The sequence below is a fragment of the Hippoglossus hippoglossus genome, chromosome 11 (assembly GCF_009819705.1).
Source record: "Hippoglossus hippoglossus isolate fHipHip1 chromosome 11, fHipHip1.pri, whole genome shotgun sequence".
Taxonomy (NCBI): domain Eukaryota; kingdom Metazoa; phylum Chordata; class Actinopteri; order Pleuronectiformes; family Pleuronectidae; genus Hippoglossus; species Hippoglossus hippoglossus.
The window spans coordinates 11,027,418-11,042,982 of NC_047161.1; the positions used below are offsets into that span (position 1 = coordinate 11,027,418).

Genomic DNA, 15,565 nt, shown 5'->3' on the forward strand with positions numbered 1-15,565 from the left:
GGGCCAGACTGGGTCCACCACTTCCACTCCGTCAGAGAAGTTTAACAATCGTCCTCATCACATGGGAGAGATCCCTGACTTTCTTGATAAACCTGTTTCCATTGTTGGCTGTTGTTTTAAGTATCCAAAGACATAAAAATCAAATAGCATGTCAGTCATGTGTTCTTTTTGTTTGGTGCCAAACTGTTGTGCAGTAACAACAGCCCAAGGTGCATTGTGTTTAATACATTTGCACCACATATATCTGTTGCATGGAAAATGTCATCCATCAGCCGCTCCTCAATGAAAAACGCCCTCATGCATCAACATTAATATCGTGTCTCATTGTAAGGTGACGGACACGACGCGCCCAGTGGACCATGGCATATTACAACACTCCGGCTCACTTGTGGCCTTCCCGTGTCTCTTTGTAGTTTTCACAATATGGGCACTCCATCAAACAGTGGGCCACTCAAATTACCTTCTCGCCTTGAAGCGGTCGCCTTAATTATTTAGCATTTTAATTTGCTTAAACATACTTTTTGTGTCAGATTGCATCTTTGGTGTGGAGAGTTTTCATATCGGTTTCATCTGAGTGACACCTGGGTTCATATGAAGTGAGACCACCGAGGTGCATGATCTGAACTTGGGTCCTGGGTCATTTTAAGTGTCCCTCTTATTACCAGAAATAAAGTGATTCAGAGTGATTCTTCATTTATATTATGTTTCAGAAATATATTAACTTTACTGCAAAGATATATGAATAAATACTTTTGAATGGGGCTGGGAGATAAAACAATAATTATCACAGGAAAAAAACTTCAATTTGCATCGATATATTGCTTATGCATTGTGCAAGCATGGTAAGGAGGTAAAATACATGATTAGTTTGAATGTTCTACCTCAGATTTATAAAATGTTTTGTGGTTATTAAAATCTTTGTCATTCTCGGCTCATAAAGAAGAGTTTAAAACCACGACCCTCACTCAAGAAACGCCTTTTAACTTGAAAGAAATAATAATGAGACATTTATTGTGATAATCATCGATATTGATTGATTGAAACGTTTTTATCTTGGTGACATTTTTGGCCATTTTGCCCAGCCCCATATTTTAATGTACTTCATACAGATTAGTAAAAATACATTAACAATTAATACACACAAAAATAGATCTTGTTTTGTATGAGGACAAATCAAAATCTCACTGAAAGTCATTATTTTCATTCTTGATAAACTATCAGATAAATTATAAGATTTACCTGCTGCTGCTCTGACGTTGAACTTCAAGTCCTTTACAAGAAAGTGAATCCATTACACTTCCGGTATAGCTATTTGGCCTTCAAAATAAAAGCAAAATTGAAATTGCTGAGGTGAAGTTTTTACACCAGACTGTAAAAAGGTGGTTTTATAGCATTATAGACATACAGGAATTTTACATCTTATGTGTAAATAGTGAAATCAGAGGAACAGGAGAGCCGGAATAGGATCTATAATAAAACGTCTTAGTAAACAACAGAGATTGGGGATAACAAAGTCCATGGTTACGGCTCATGTCCCTATAAACAATATTAAAATGTATAAAGAAAAAGACATACATATGTAATAAAACAAAGTCGACTATATGTTTGGGTTAAAGCCATATATATATTATCTTTTCATATATAATAACCAGGGGGCAAAGTTCAGCCACTGAGCACATATCAGACCATATTTACGCCAAATTAACCATTTCTCAACCAATACTATGGTTATTCATTTAATATGATTTTTATAATTTGAACATGTCGCTGTAGGAAAAGTAATAAAATGCATTTTCTTCAGTTTCAGTGTTGTTCATACAGATGTTTACCTTTTGAGAGCCGTGCACCGGAAATGAAGCTGCATTCTGTGTTATCTTGGCATTTTGGTAATTTATAGGTTCGTGGGTCACACTAAGTACTTTAAAGAAATGGCAGCACACAGGTTGTCACTTCTTAATGTCAACGTTAGCTAATCGCGAGCGTGTGTTTTAGTTTAGCTGGAAACTAAACGTGAACGGTGCTTTTGATTTGGCCTGGATTTGTTTCGTCTCCTGCGGGTTAAAGTAGCGGGCTAATCCCGGGAGATAACTAATCCGAGTTAGTTAATCCGTTCACACTTCTCTTCAGCGCGGTGTCGAAGTGAAGAAGGGGAGGAGAAGAGGAAGAGGAGGAAAAAGAGGAAGAAGAGGCAGACGAGGAGGAGGAGTGTGTTGCTCCGAAATTCGTCGAGTTAACAAAAAAAAAAAGAGAAACGAACAAGACATTTCCGCTCCACAGACTGTGGGTGCTCACTTCTCCTACGGAACGCGAACACATCGTTAATGGAGGCTGAAGTTATGCAGAACAAACTTTTGAGAAGTCGGTGAAGGAGCAGGGACGTGAGAGGGTCAGCGCAGCAGCAGCACCGGGCACCGGCAGCTCTCTCTCCCCGGGGCATGCAACCTCAACCCGGCTCTACCCCGAGGAAGCGACCGACACGATGGCACCCTGCGGAAGAAGGACCCGACCCAAGCTCCTCGTCCTCCTCCTCCTCGGTGCGACTGTAGTGGGCTACCTCATATTATCCAGACCGGACTCCGGGGAGGTGGGCGACACCATCCGGCGAGGGGCCCCCGTGGTGGAGGGGAAGGAGAAGAAGGTGGTGGTGGTGGTGGGGGAGCGGCTGGGGGATGAGGAGCTGAAGAAGCCCGTGTACGAGAAGCCTCCGCTGGACATGGACGGCCCGGGTGAGATGGGCAGAGCTGTCAAACTGAACCTGGACGGAGAGGAGAAGAGAAAAGAGGAGGAGAGTCTGAAAAATCACCAGATCAACATTTACATCAGTGATAAAGTGTCACTGCACCGCCGGCTGCCGGAGATATGGAACCCACTGTAAGCCCTCTTGTTTCAACACCCTTTATTCACCAGACACGCGATACAAACAGACGTATGACACCAGGAGATGCAACACAAAACGACAGTTAACATAATATGTACATTCAAATCACACCAGCATATTGAATTCGGTGCAAACATTCAATGTGTTAACAGGTTTTCTATTACTGTTCTATTTTAAATAGACTTTATTCCTCAATAAATGAGCAAAACAGCAAAAACTAACATAATAAACAAACAGAAATAAACAGATAAACAAAGCAAGGGGTCGTAAACAAATTAGATAGATAGATAGATAGATAGATAGCAAATTTATTGACATATCAGATATTAAACTGATAAGAACACATACTACAATTGATCTTTGCCAAAAGGCAGAGAAGCAAAACATAGTGGACAATGAATTGATATAGAGCACTGCTTTCCTTTCAAAAACACAAAAAGAAAGTGGAACCCACTGTAAGTTTTTCTTTTTTAAATAAACTTTATTTGTGAACAAATCATTAAAATAACATACAGCACACACAAACTAATACAACCAACTGAAATAAGCAGATATACAAGGCCAGGGGTCATAAACAAAGTCTCACATTAAATTATATTAATATTAACTTGGTGCAAAGTTCGAATGTTGTAACAGCAGTTCTATTACTGGACATAGGCAATTACCTCTCCTTCCCCTTTCATAATGCAAATACCAGGTGGAACACAGTGTCATTAAAGATGGAGCTGTACCAACACAAACTGTCATCACCGTGAAATGGTGTTGAGAGGAAAGTTCAAACTCAACGATATTAACTGCCCCAGAGACGCTGTAGCTGCTGAACGAGTGCAAGTCATTTACTGTTGGGGACGGGAGATTTACTGTCAGCTTTAGGACTTTGAGCAAAGAAACATATCATCGAATATATTTAGACATTTGTTCCGTGTTCAAGCACATTGCGTTCTTCGGAAAAGCTTGGAAAATAAAACTTCTTAACAAATTCTCTACTGTTAGTGACTACTGACAGGACAGGGATATTTCCAGGGCCAATCAGGTTTCAGGTGGGGCCAGTGCCACCCAGCCACACCCTTGGCCGTGCCCCTGCTAGCAATAATGACAAAAATTCAATATATGTCGATGTAATACTTGTGCATTGTGTAGCGCATAACTGATCCACCTCAGATTTGTAAAAAGATGTTCTGTTTATCGAGTGTTTGTCATTCTCTGTCCATGAGGAAGAGTTCAAAACCACAACCTTCAGTTAAAAGAAACATTAATGTGACATTTATTCTGACAGTCATCGATATGGACTGATGCCAACATTTGTACATTGATCACATTTTTGTTCTTATCGCCCAGCCCTGGTAACTGACGTTTCCAAACTTGAAAGTCTCTCTGTTGTGCTTCCTTCTTCTAGGTCATCCAGGAGTATTTTTAATCAGCACTCAATCTTAAGCTCCCAGCTCTTGGCATTATGTCAGTATGCAGTCTTAACCCTGTTACCCAGTTACCTCCACTGTCATACTCCTTCAATTCAATTCAGTTTTATTTGTGTAGGCAGTCATCTGCCTAGACCGGTAGGGGTGAGAGGAGAAAAATAGGGGGAGAGAAGAGAGGTGGGTGGATGGGGGGGGGGGGTCCAGGGACAGTTTTGTAACTGTCATATGTAACCCTCCTCTCTTCTGTCAGACTAGTAGAGCGCATACTTCTGCCGAGTTCCAACAGTCTCCTTAAATTCAATCAAGCTTCACCAATTTCCTTACACTCATAGATATCATTTCCCTAAAAATGCCAGATTTGATATTTACTAGATACATAAATTATTCTCTGGGCAAAGGATGAAATGTTGACAAACTTCCTGTCTCGCAATGTTCGTGAAAGTGTGAACTTACGTAATCTTGCTAAGTAACAAACAAAGAAACATACAGTGGTGAAACTATAACCTCCTTCTCCTAACACCCGAGTTCTCCCTTTTCAGGTGCAGGGACCTGAAGTATGATTACCGCACCCTGCCAACGACCTCGGTGGTGATCGCCTTCTACAACGAGGCCTGGTCCACCCTGCTGAGGACAGTCCACAGCGTGCTGGAGACGTCCCCCGACATCCTGCTGAAAGAGTTGGTGCTGGTGGACGACTACAGCGAAAAAGGTACGTGCGCGGGATAGACTGTGACAGACCGACTGACAAGGCAGACAGGCAGGGAGGCTGACGGAGCAGATGTCGGGGGGGGGGGAGAGACACACACGGAGGCGCACAGACAGGAGACGGCCTGACTTGTCCGTCAGACATGTAGGAAATTAGGCAATCCAAAATGGGACATAGGAAAGAAGTGACAGGTAGTGAAACTAAGATGTGGATAAAGGGTAATCTAATACTGTGCACACTGAGATAGTCTCACAGACGTCAGTGTCACATATCAGGGCCCTTTTTTATCATCTATACAAACAGAAGTATGTTGACATCAGTGTATTTAAATTTGTACTCAGTCAACAGATTAAGGAGTAGCTCATGGAATTTATATATGAAACAATGCCTGCCCCTCCCAATGATCGAACACTGCCCACATATGCAGGGTGTGTTTGCTGTCTTTGTTTGTCTCATTCATTTAACGTGATAAGAGATTTTGAGAAACCATTGCTCTCAGTACAAACACACACATATAGAAAACAGCACATGTTTCAGATGTCTTATTTGAGGTTTTTTTGTTTCTTTGTTTCTATTTCCCTGAAGCTCACCTGAAGGAGCCGTTGGAAAAGTACATCTCAGGTTTGAGGAAGGTGCGTCTGATCCGCGCCACCAAGAGGGAGGGGTTGGTGCGGGCCCGGTTGCTAGGGGCATCCATTACCACGGGTGATGTGCTGACCTACCTGGACTGCCACTGCGAGTGTCACGTGGGCTGGTTAGAGCCCCTGCTCCAAAGGTGAGGAGAACCCTCAGCGGAGAAGAAAAGCAATGACTCTTGTTTCTCACATATCAGGAAATTGTCACCTTGTGGTTCGACTGACTGTGGTTCTTGCCCAGCTGGAGTGTGTCACGAGTGAAACACTAAATCTCTACCAGCCAACTACAGGAGAGCTGTAGCTGACTTAAGACTCAGCATGATCAGTCGCCCCTCGGACATTTGAGAGGACGACTTCTCCCACTGTCAACAGCTTTTCTCTCCTTTCTCCACAAGGATCAAAGAGGAGCCGTCGGCTGTGGTGTGTCCTGTCATTGACGTGATCGACTGGAACAACTTCCAGTATCTTGGCAACCCTGGCGAACCTCAGATTGGTGGGTTTGATTGGCGGTTGGTCTTCACCTGGCACACTGTCCCAGAGTCTGAGCAGAAACGCCGTAGCTCACCCACTGATGTCATCAGGTGCGGCACATGTATTATAATGCATAACTTTGCACAGGGTTAGGCTTCTAGCACGACTGCCAGCTGGTGCTACACCTCACACTGAGATCATCAGATTAGTTATTATTTATATACAGAAGGAGAGCTATTGTCAGAATGTTTTCTTTTCTCCTCAGGTCTCCAACAATGGCAGGCGGTCTGTTTGCTGTGAGCAAGAAGTACTTCCAATACCTGGGAACGTATGACACAGGGATGGAGGTGTGGGGAGGAGAGAACCTGGAGTTTTCCTTCAGGGTAAGAAATCATTTTCTATATATCCACACACATAGGATCTAATAAAAACACTAAATCAGTTTTCCTTCATTGTCTGGAGTGTCCTTTGGATCAAATGCGACACCTAGTGGTAGAATTCCTTACATTGGTCTGGTCTAGTGTTTGGCTTAATCACAAACCCGTTTGTGGTTGGGTTGGGTCGGTGCAAAAATGTCCCAACAGTTTAATATGTTTCCAACTCATTTAACAAGGGCGTGCTTTGTGTTGCCTGTTTGAAATGACTGATTCATGGCTGTGACGCTCACTCAATCCTCAGGGCGTTGTTGTTGATGTCTTTTAGATTTGGCAGTGTGGGGGAACCCTGGAGGTCCACCCATGCTCCCACGTGGGCCACGTGTTCCCTAAAAAGGCCCCGTACTCACGGAGCAAAGCTCTGGCAAACAGTGTGAGAGCTGCCGAGGTCTGGCTGGACAATTTCAAAGAAGTCTACTACCATCGAAGTCCCCACGCACGACTGGTGAGTCAGATGGTGCCATTGATGTCAAAAACAACCATTCTGGCATTTCTAATAGATAGTGATGTGTTTTCTTTGTGAAAGCTTTGTGTATTTTTTTTTGTAGCTGCATCCATCTGTTTGATTAATGACTCGATTTCACAAGTGACACATTCTCAGTCCTCCACACACATGTATGGAATTACATGAACTCCTTTCTCTCTCAGACTGCACACACACAAATACAAACACACTGCACTACAGCTGTGGCGTAAAAGCTCCCCTGATTAAGTGACACTTGGGATACATGAGCAGCTGACACCCAAGGTGACAGGGGTGGCAGGGCGTTCCGGTGTGTGATTACCACCTTTCCATGTCACTCAGTGCCAGCGGGTGTCACCCACCTGTCCTTGATAAGGGGCGACAGCGGTGCTAACCCGCGGGGTGCCCTGCCTTCGCATGTGTGCGTGTGTGACAGTGCAGTTAAACACAGATCAGGTGGCGCTCATCTCTCTGAGAGGAGGCAGCCTCTCCAAACCTTTGGCGTGATAAAACCCACTGCTTGACTACAACAGCATACGCATGTGCACATAAACACTGTGATGTTTTAACAGTTTTCATTTTCTTCTATTTCTGTTGAAGCGTATTCAGAGATAAATAATCACCATTCGTCCTGAATTCATTCCCAACCTGCAGTGTAGATAACTGAGTCAGTTTAATGGTAATATGTCCTTGCAGTCTGATACAGGTAATTCCTGTTTCATCCCTCCCCAGGGCTTAACAAACTAAACAAAAACAGTGTGTTGGAGTTTGATGAATGTTGACAAGTGAGCTTAATAACTCTTGGTCAATAAGTAATGAGGACAAATAAACTAAATTGAAAATGCAGCAGTGTCATTTTCAGGGATGATTCAGGCAGAAGAGTGGATCCTGAAATATCTATAAACGTGTCTCTGTGGTTTTCCCACTGACTCCTCCTCTGCCCCTCGTGTACATCAGTTTAGCCCCTAGTGCCTAGTTTAGTTTTTCAGTGACCTCTTGCTGACCAATATACTGGATAGTCAAATGACAATCCAGTATATTGGTCAGTAAGTCACCCTCACATCACAGCGTTTAAATAGTTTCTGTATTGGTCCTTCATTTTCCCCTCACTGGCCTGATACACTGTAGTGCCCCCCCCCCAGGTCCTCATTGTCCTCTTATGATCCAAAGTTCTTCTTCGCATTGACGAGAGACTTTCTCCTTCGGGAAACTCTCTTGACCAAACACATTGATGAAAGGCCAATTAGAGCCGCGCTGAGGCAAACCACCGTCATCCAGCCTCGTCCTGCGGCGCCGCCTCCCAGCAGGAGAGGTTTTTCGGCGAGCACATGCTCACCGGTTAATGAGCATGTTGATCACTGTGTGTCCTTAATGTGTACTGTATGCATGAAGGTCTTTGTTTTCATTATATCTACAGGTTCATCCACCTGCACTTGTTTGACTAGAATGTAGGAGAGGTTTGCTGTTAGGAGCTCTGTTAGAGGGTGTGTTATTTGTGATGTATTGCAAACATGCAGAGTTATGGAACAGCTATAGGTGGTGCTATTGTGCTACAGAGATGCTGTGAACACATCCGATGACAATGCGGCTGTCTGAGCGTGCACACATCAGGTCTTTTTAAAAAAATACTGACTGATACATAACATGATGTAATATCCTCATTACAGCTCTTCTTGATATTGTTTTGAGTCTCAGCGTGTTAAGGCATAAAGGTTGAATGACAATAATGATGCAGAACTATCGTTTGTGTTCTTTGTCTCCAGGAGGCCTATGGTGACGTGACCGAGCGGCGGATGCTCAGAGAGAGGCTTGGCTGTAAGAACTTCAGGTGGTATCTGGATAACATTTACCCCGATCTTCACATCCCAGAGGATCGACCAGGCATGTTTGGAATGGTGAGAACACAGCGGTCGCCAGGCTGAAAGTAAAGAATGAATTTACCAATTATCACCTCTTCGATTGCCTTCAATCCAGCTGAGCGGTCGGGACCAGAGATGTACAACAAATGCATTGAAAATGTGATATTTCCTCTCCACCTCAGCCCTGTACGAGCCGTTGTAAGCTGTATACCAGAAATACATAACGATATATCTGCTTTTGATTATTGCAGCTTAAAAACCGAGGCAAATCCAACTGCTTTGACTACAATCCTCTAGATGAAAACGTCGTGGTGGGCCAGAGAGTCATCATGTACGAGTGTCACGGCATGGGTCAGAACCAGGTACTGTGTGTTAGTCTTTCAGGCTGCAGACCACACCATGTCACTTCAGTCTAGTGTAATCAGCATGAAATGTTTTCATATTAACTTTTGAAATGTTGATCCTCTTTATCTCAACTGTGCTTGAGAACTACAGTCTTTTATATTTGGTGGCTGGTGTTTTTATGTGACCTAGAAAACAATGCATATATATGGCTAAACACCCAATGTGATGAACGCCAAGACTTTCAATGGTTTAAGAGTGCCATTCAAGTTTTGTTTAATGTCACTGATATGGATCATTTATCAAAACAACATTTTCTATAGTTTTTAGGTTTAGATTTATATAGATTTTAATTCAGTTTGATTTTAATTCAACTAAAATCTTTCCTGTATTACTACCTTCAATGATTTGCAGTTGATTCATTAGAAAGATATGGATCTTCACAAGAAAGATATTGATCTTCAAGAGTCACCGGGCCCAGTTGTGAGCCTCATTCCGATTCATCCCTTCCACTTCCTTCTCCTTAGCTCCCTTCTAAACTTGCACTCTTTAATTTCTGCTCTCTTGTAATTTAATTTGTCATTCTCTTCCTCCCTATTTTCTATCTGCCCAACAAAGCAGTCATCACGGTCTTAAATGTCTGCTCAGTCTCCCTCAAAGCAGAGATACAACCCTCTTTTTTTCACAGCACATCAAGGGTTTGTAGCTGTGTTTTCTTACAAATGTGGGAATAGTGGAGTAGCTCCTCCTGTCCCAAGCTGAAAAATGATGTGTTGGCCTTGTTGATACAAAGAAAAATGTAGCTCCCAACACCTTTATCCTCTGTGGTTGTCAGTAGTGTAGGAAACACTGTGGAATTTCCCATTGTTATGCCAGCAGCCCTCTGTGGACACACACCGATGTTGTCTGTAGCAAGCAGGCTCTGCAGGGCTGGTGCTGTCTGCCTCGTGAGGGCGAGCTCTGCATGTTGGAATCACACTTAGTCCACACTTTCCTTCAGAGTCTGTGTGGCTATATGTGTGTGTATGTATATATATATATATATATATATATATATATATATATACAGTATGTGTGTTTTAAAAAGAAACATTCACATAAGTAAATGTTTTTTCTTGCTGTGTGTATATATATATATTTATATTTATATATAGTCTCCCCATGAGCCACATATATACAGCACATGCATATGTATGTATGTACAGATTCTCTTATAACTGACTTATTGCAAAAACATAATGCAGCTTGTTTTCATCAGCTGGGGTGAAGAAAAAAACTTTTAGACCTTTTTATTGATTAAGTATCATAGATGATAAACAATGATTCCTGTAAGATGTCAGGATTATACGGAGTTTCTAATTTGACAGATAAGACGTATTAACGATAAGAACAACATGAGCCAACCCTCACTTCCCTCCACTCTGAACCAACCTCCACCTCCCACTGGCTCTGGGAGGTGGAGGATATTACTTGACAAAGGAAGAGAGGGAGGTGGGGGGTCATTGTCAAGTTGGTATTATATTCAGATACTCAAGAAAGGGCTTGGAGTGCAAATCTAATCTTTACCTCCTCCTTGAACCAACTTTCCTGTGAGGAGGGAAGAGCATGCTCCGACTTAGATTTCTTTAATTTCAAGTGAGATTTAAAACAAATGAAATGTTTCCATTTATCTTTTATTCGACATTACACCATTTGATTTTTAGACTGAAACCCGGCTGTCTCATCTCTTCCCGCAGTTCTTTGAAATGTCCGAAGCTGGCGAGATCCGCTACAACACAAGGGAGCCTGTTGGATGCGTCCAAGGTGACAACATCAGCACCTACCTGACTCTCCAGCCGTGCAGAAAACGAGGCCAACCGCTTCCTGTAGATCAGAAATTCGTCCTCCGAGAGGTAATGAGTGTATTATCTGTTCATTATGTCTGTGTTTAGAAATCCACATTTAAGCACAGAGTGGTGAGAGAGGACGTAGGACGGTGGAGGATGGGATGAGGTTTTGAGACACTTTCTGTCAGCGGAAGAGATGTTTCCGTGGTGATCTGCGTTTAATGTCTCTCAACAAACAACGTCTCCCATGGCTGGCGTCTCGATCCATCCGTGAGAAAAGAAATGCAGTACTGTGTGTTGAACACTAGGGGCAAAATCTGTACATGAAACAGAATTATGGACCCGAAACCAAACTGTGTGGAAATAAGGTGCTTTTTGGTTTTGTTTTGAGTTTTCTAACTTTTTGTTAATCGTCCCACGTTATTTTACTATTTTCCTACATGAATTTCAACTTCCAGAGAGAATTAAAACTCACAAACACTGACTCCCTCGTTCTCCGAATCCACACCATCCCATCATTCCAAACCCGTCCTCGTCCTGATTTCTCTTGCTCTTGAAAATTTTGTTTAGTTCATAAATAATTTCGGGAATCTCACAGTTGAATAGATTTTTTGGCAACATATATTATACACTGTATGTATAATTGATGAGAAAACACTGTACAATCAGCGGATTTATTTCATGTACAATTTATCCTTTAATAATAGAAATATTTTGTGCTTTATTCCAGTGTTTAAACTGAGAGAATTGACTCATGAGGCCCCTGAAAGGCCCAAAATCAAATTCATTCCTTAGTCACGTCAGGGACATCCCTGCACGGCTCCACAGATGTTGCGTGTCAGCCTGGGCGATACTAAACTGTAAATCACAGAGCAAAGCCAAGCTGGGCGTCCACACAGCGCGGGGGACGTTGTTTAGCATGTATTCGAAACCATCGTCAGTAGCTAAAACACTATCTAAATGTAAATGGAGTCAGGAAAGACTGAATGGATGTAACAGTGAGGCAGAAGAGTGAGGAGAGAAGGGAACAATAAAGGGAGGGAGGAGAGAGGGTTAAGCAAACAAACGGAAAAAGCGGATGAATACATGGGAAGATCGATCGGGGCAAAAACAAAACAAAAGCAAACAAATATGTCAGGATGGAAAAAGCACAGCCACACATTGAGAAGACACTGAAGATTTCACGAGAGATTTTGGTGATAAGGGCCGACACCGGTGTTGATCGGGTGTAAACAAAAAACACGTGATCTCCGCAGCGGAATTGATACATTACATCCTGCCGGAACGCTCCGGGGATTTCTGTGTTGCTGTGAAAGCGTCTGAGCGGAGAATCTCCGGCTGCGTTGTTCATGTGTGAAAGTGAAAATCCAGATCGAATTCTACAGACATCATACGTAGTTCATAACTGTGCAGTGCTATTTTCCACATGCGCGGATCCGCTCATTTTTTGTAACGGGCTCTTCCCCGACCCATTACATCGTTGTACCCAGTTTCATGGTAATCCGTCAAGTAGTCTTTTCGTAATCCCGCTAACTAACAGACCGACAAACAAGACGAAAACATTACCTCCTTGGAAGAGGTGACACACATAACCGAGCAGCAGCTATATGTGTTCTCTATGTATTTATAGTAGCATTCGTTATTGTAGTTAGTTATAATATTTCTTATCTACTTTACCATTTGAGTGATCAAACAGAAAGTAACTATTTTGTTTTTAGTGCTATAATCATACACTTCTTTATTCATACTCTGGCTGTTTGCTGTCTTCAGGACGGGAGTCTGTACCACGAGGAGAGCCAGAAGTGCGTGCAGGCGGTAGACAAGACGGACAACGGGAAACCGGCCCCCTCGCTGCAGCCCTGCTCGGGCAGCCCCCACCAGCAGTGGTTCTTTCAGGAGAGAGTTTAATGTAACGGCCAATATCCTGAGGAGGGATATCAGTGGAGTGAATTACTGAATGTTTTCCTCATATGTGTGCCTTGCCCTGAAAGGAGCCCAAAGGAGGAAGCATCGGAGCTTCCTTCAAACATCAACCTATGCATATTTTTCTGCCGGCTGGATTGAATTGGTCCTTGGGAAATTATTTTGATAAGTACTTTCCTTCTGAAGCACTTTTGTAAATATATATATGGGAATATTTGTTTTCTTGGATGCTGTTGCTGGGAGACAGGAGTCTACTGGAATATGAGGTTTTTTTTTGTGTCAATGGGATGTTTGAGAATCGGTGATAAGCTGTGCAACACAATGACACCACAGAATGACATTAATTTAGCAGACATGGACAAACACTGTGCTTCCATCAGAAAGGAAAAAGAAAACCTGCTTAATACCTCTGTCCTCACACCCATGAGTTAGTGGCTGGCATTACAGGGATTTTCAGAGTTCGCATCCTGAGGCATCTTCTCCTGTAGAGGGGGCCAATGCACTTTGCTGCACTTTCCTCTCTCCCTGCTGTCCTTTCTATTTGTCAAGAGAAAAGTGGGACAAATCTTCAGGTATTTTAGGAACCTTTTCAGGACATTTTGAGTGCTTGCTACTCTTCCATACAGGTGGCGTAGAAGCATTATGCAAGTGCTTAAACTCTTACACTTAACACCAAACTACTGATAACAGGAGAAACTCAATTCTTCCTCTTTTTCTGCTTCTGCTGAGGTATTCTTGAAATGCAAATTTTTACCGAGGGGAAAGGGACATGGGTCGTCGGTCAGACCTTTGTAGTCATTCGTTTTAAAGACAGGGTACTTGCTTCTGCAGCTTCAGAATTCATAGCCATATTTTAGGGATTTAATTCATGTGGTGTCAACTATGTTTTAAATAATGTATTTGGTAGATGAGACTTTGTTATTCCGTAGCTTCGCTGCAGACATTTCTCGACTTTAGTGATGAATACGTGGGAAGATTTTAATTTAATGCTGCTGAGTGCAGATGCTGTTCATCCTCATCCTTCTTGTCCACTTGGAACCCATTGAAAGTGCCTGACGTTAAAAGCTTATAATTTGATTTTAAGACATCCCTCTAGTTGAATAGCTCTTGAGCTGAATGTATTATTTTGTCACACGATGAGACAAAGCGCAATAGTTAGAGTTGTGACTTTCAAGGCGTTCCCTTGAGCAAATGCATATTACTCTGGTGCTGATTCGTGCTCGCAGACTGTGTTTCCATTCATCAGAATTAGACAACTATAGATCCCCCGGTTCGGAGCTGCGGTCACTCCTGCGACTGTCCCACAGGCCGTGCAGAGGGAATAAGGGAAACGCAGCCGAGGAGTACACGGTTGTCGGCGGCGTCTCCAGAGTGCTGGGATGGCAGATGGCTTTTCTGATTGATTTTCTGGTCCTCTCCCAATTCTTTATCACCACCTCTCCCTCTCCCTGTCGGAGGTGTGCGGCGCAGGACTTATCTTTTGGACTCCTGCCAGCCGAATCCTCCTCCTCCTCCTCCTCGGGGAGAGAGAGAGAGAGAGAGAGAGAGAGAGGGAGCACTTGTATACTCGCAGGCTTGAGGTTTGATTTATGAACGGTAGTCATCAAGTGTACAGTTTTTGACAGCAAACGCAGATAATGGAGGAGGCTGAATGAAGCAATTTGTGACCTCTTCCTTACATTAACCTTCAGAGGATGTCGGCTCATCAGTCTCACGGGATCTCTGTTAGGAATGGATGTTACGGGATGATCGGATAGATTTTTTTGCTATTGATTTGGAATGCACGCTCACAATAACATAAATGGGAGATGGGGAAAAGATGATTTTCCCAGTACTGCAACTGGAAGTTGAGTAGAATCAGAATCCCTCCCTTTGCTAAGTACAATAAATGTAGAGTCATATATTATTGTGAAGTGTATGCTGAGTTGTTGCAGGAGCATGTCAACACTCACAAGTCTAAAGGGACAGTACAACATGTGCGTTACTTACCACTCTGACTTTTATTGCAGTGTGAAACAGTATCATGAGGTAAAAACACTGAGTAGGATGAGGGCAGAGAATAAGTCCCTGAGGATAAAGTGGTCCATGGCTCTGGCTTTTGCTGGCATCATAAGTGGTTTATGATTTTGGAGGCAATGCTTGGTAATATATGGAATGGACCAAAAGACCAGTAGGAAGATTATGGTCAGCTCCACAAAGGGAGGGGAAGAGGCATCTGTCCCAGGACTGCGGGTAAGGCTAAAAGGGGCCCGACTGTGCGTGGTGGCAGTGCTTGATCTCGGTCTTAATAGGAGAGCACCATATGCCCGGGGAAAGTCTTAATAACTGGTTGTTTGAAACGATTTCCAAGCTGTGCATGGTCCCTGGCAATCCTACACTCGCTCTCTATCTCTCTCTCTGGCTGTGGCTTAGCTTTCCTTGTTTTAAGACGTGAGGAAAGCTGCTTCAGTCAATGTCATGCGGAGAGATCAGTTTCACCAGGACCAAGTGAAATAGCTCTTTTAATACAGCGCTCATGCTTTATGTATTGAACACTTAGGAAGTGACAGCGTTTCCATCTTCTTCAGCTTGTGTCTTTACCCTGCGAGCGCAGCATAAATATTCCATCCC

The 15,565-nt window shown here is 43.1% G+C and overlaps 1 protein-coding gene, 1 long non-coding RNA gene and 1 pseudogene across 2 annotated transcripts in view; 1 reads left to right on the forward strand and 2 right to left on the reverse strand.

Annotated features, from left to right (window-relative positions):
• The window catches only part of LOC117770359, a 28,083-nt gene extending 13,386 nt beyond the window's left edge, over positions 1-14,697 (reverse strand). The window contains exon 1 of the long non-coding RNA XR_004615380.1: positions 12,947-14,697. This is a non-coding gene — a long non-coding RNA (uncharacterized LOC117770359). The remainder of the gene's footprint in view (positions 1-12,946) is intronic.
• galnt12 (UDP-N-acetyl-alpha-D-galactosamine:polypeptide N-acetylgalactosaminyltransferase 12) lies at positions 1,882-13,344 on the forward strand. Its single transcript, XM_034599717.1, has 10 exons — positions 1,882-2,871; positions 4,836-5,005; positions 5,588-5,777; positions 6,033-6,218; positions 6,374-6,491; positions 6,811-6,987; positions 8,769-8,900; positions 9,116-9,226; positions 10,943-11,098; positions 12,803-13,344. Exons 1-10 carry the CDS (start codon positions 2,480-2,482, stop codon positions 12,938-12,940), a joined length of 1,770 nt encoding a protein of 589 aa, XP_034455608.1. The 5' UTR covers positions 1,882-2,479; the 3' UTR covers positions 12,941-13,344.
• On the reverse strand, positions 3,165-3,261 carry LOC117771172 (annotated as a pseudogene).
• Positions 14,698-15,565: the final 868 nt, after the last annotated feature.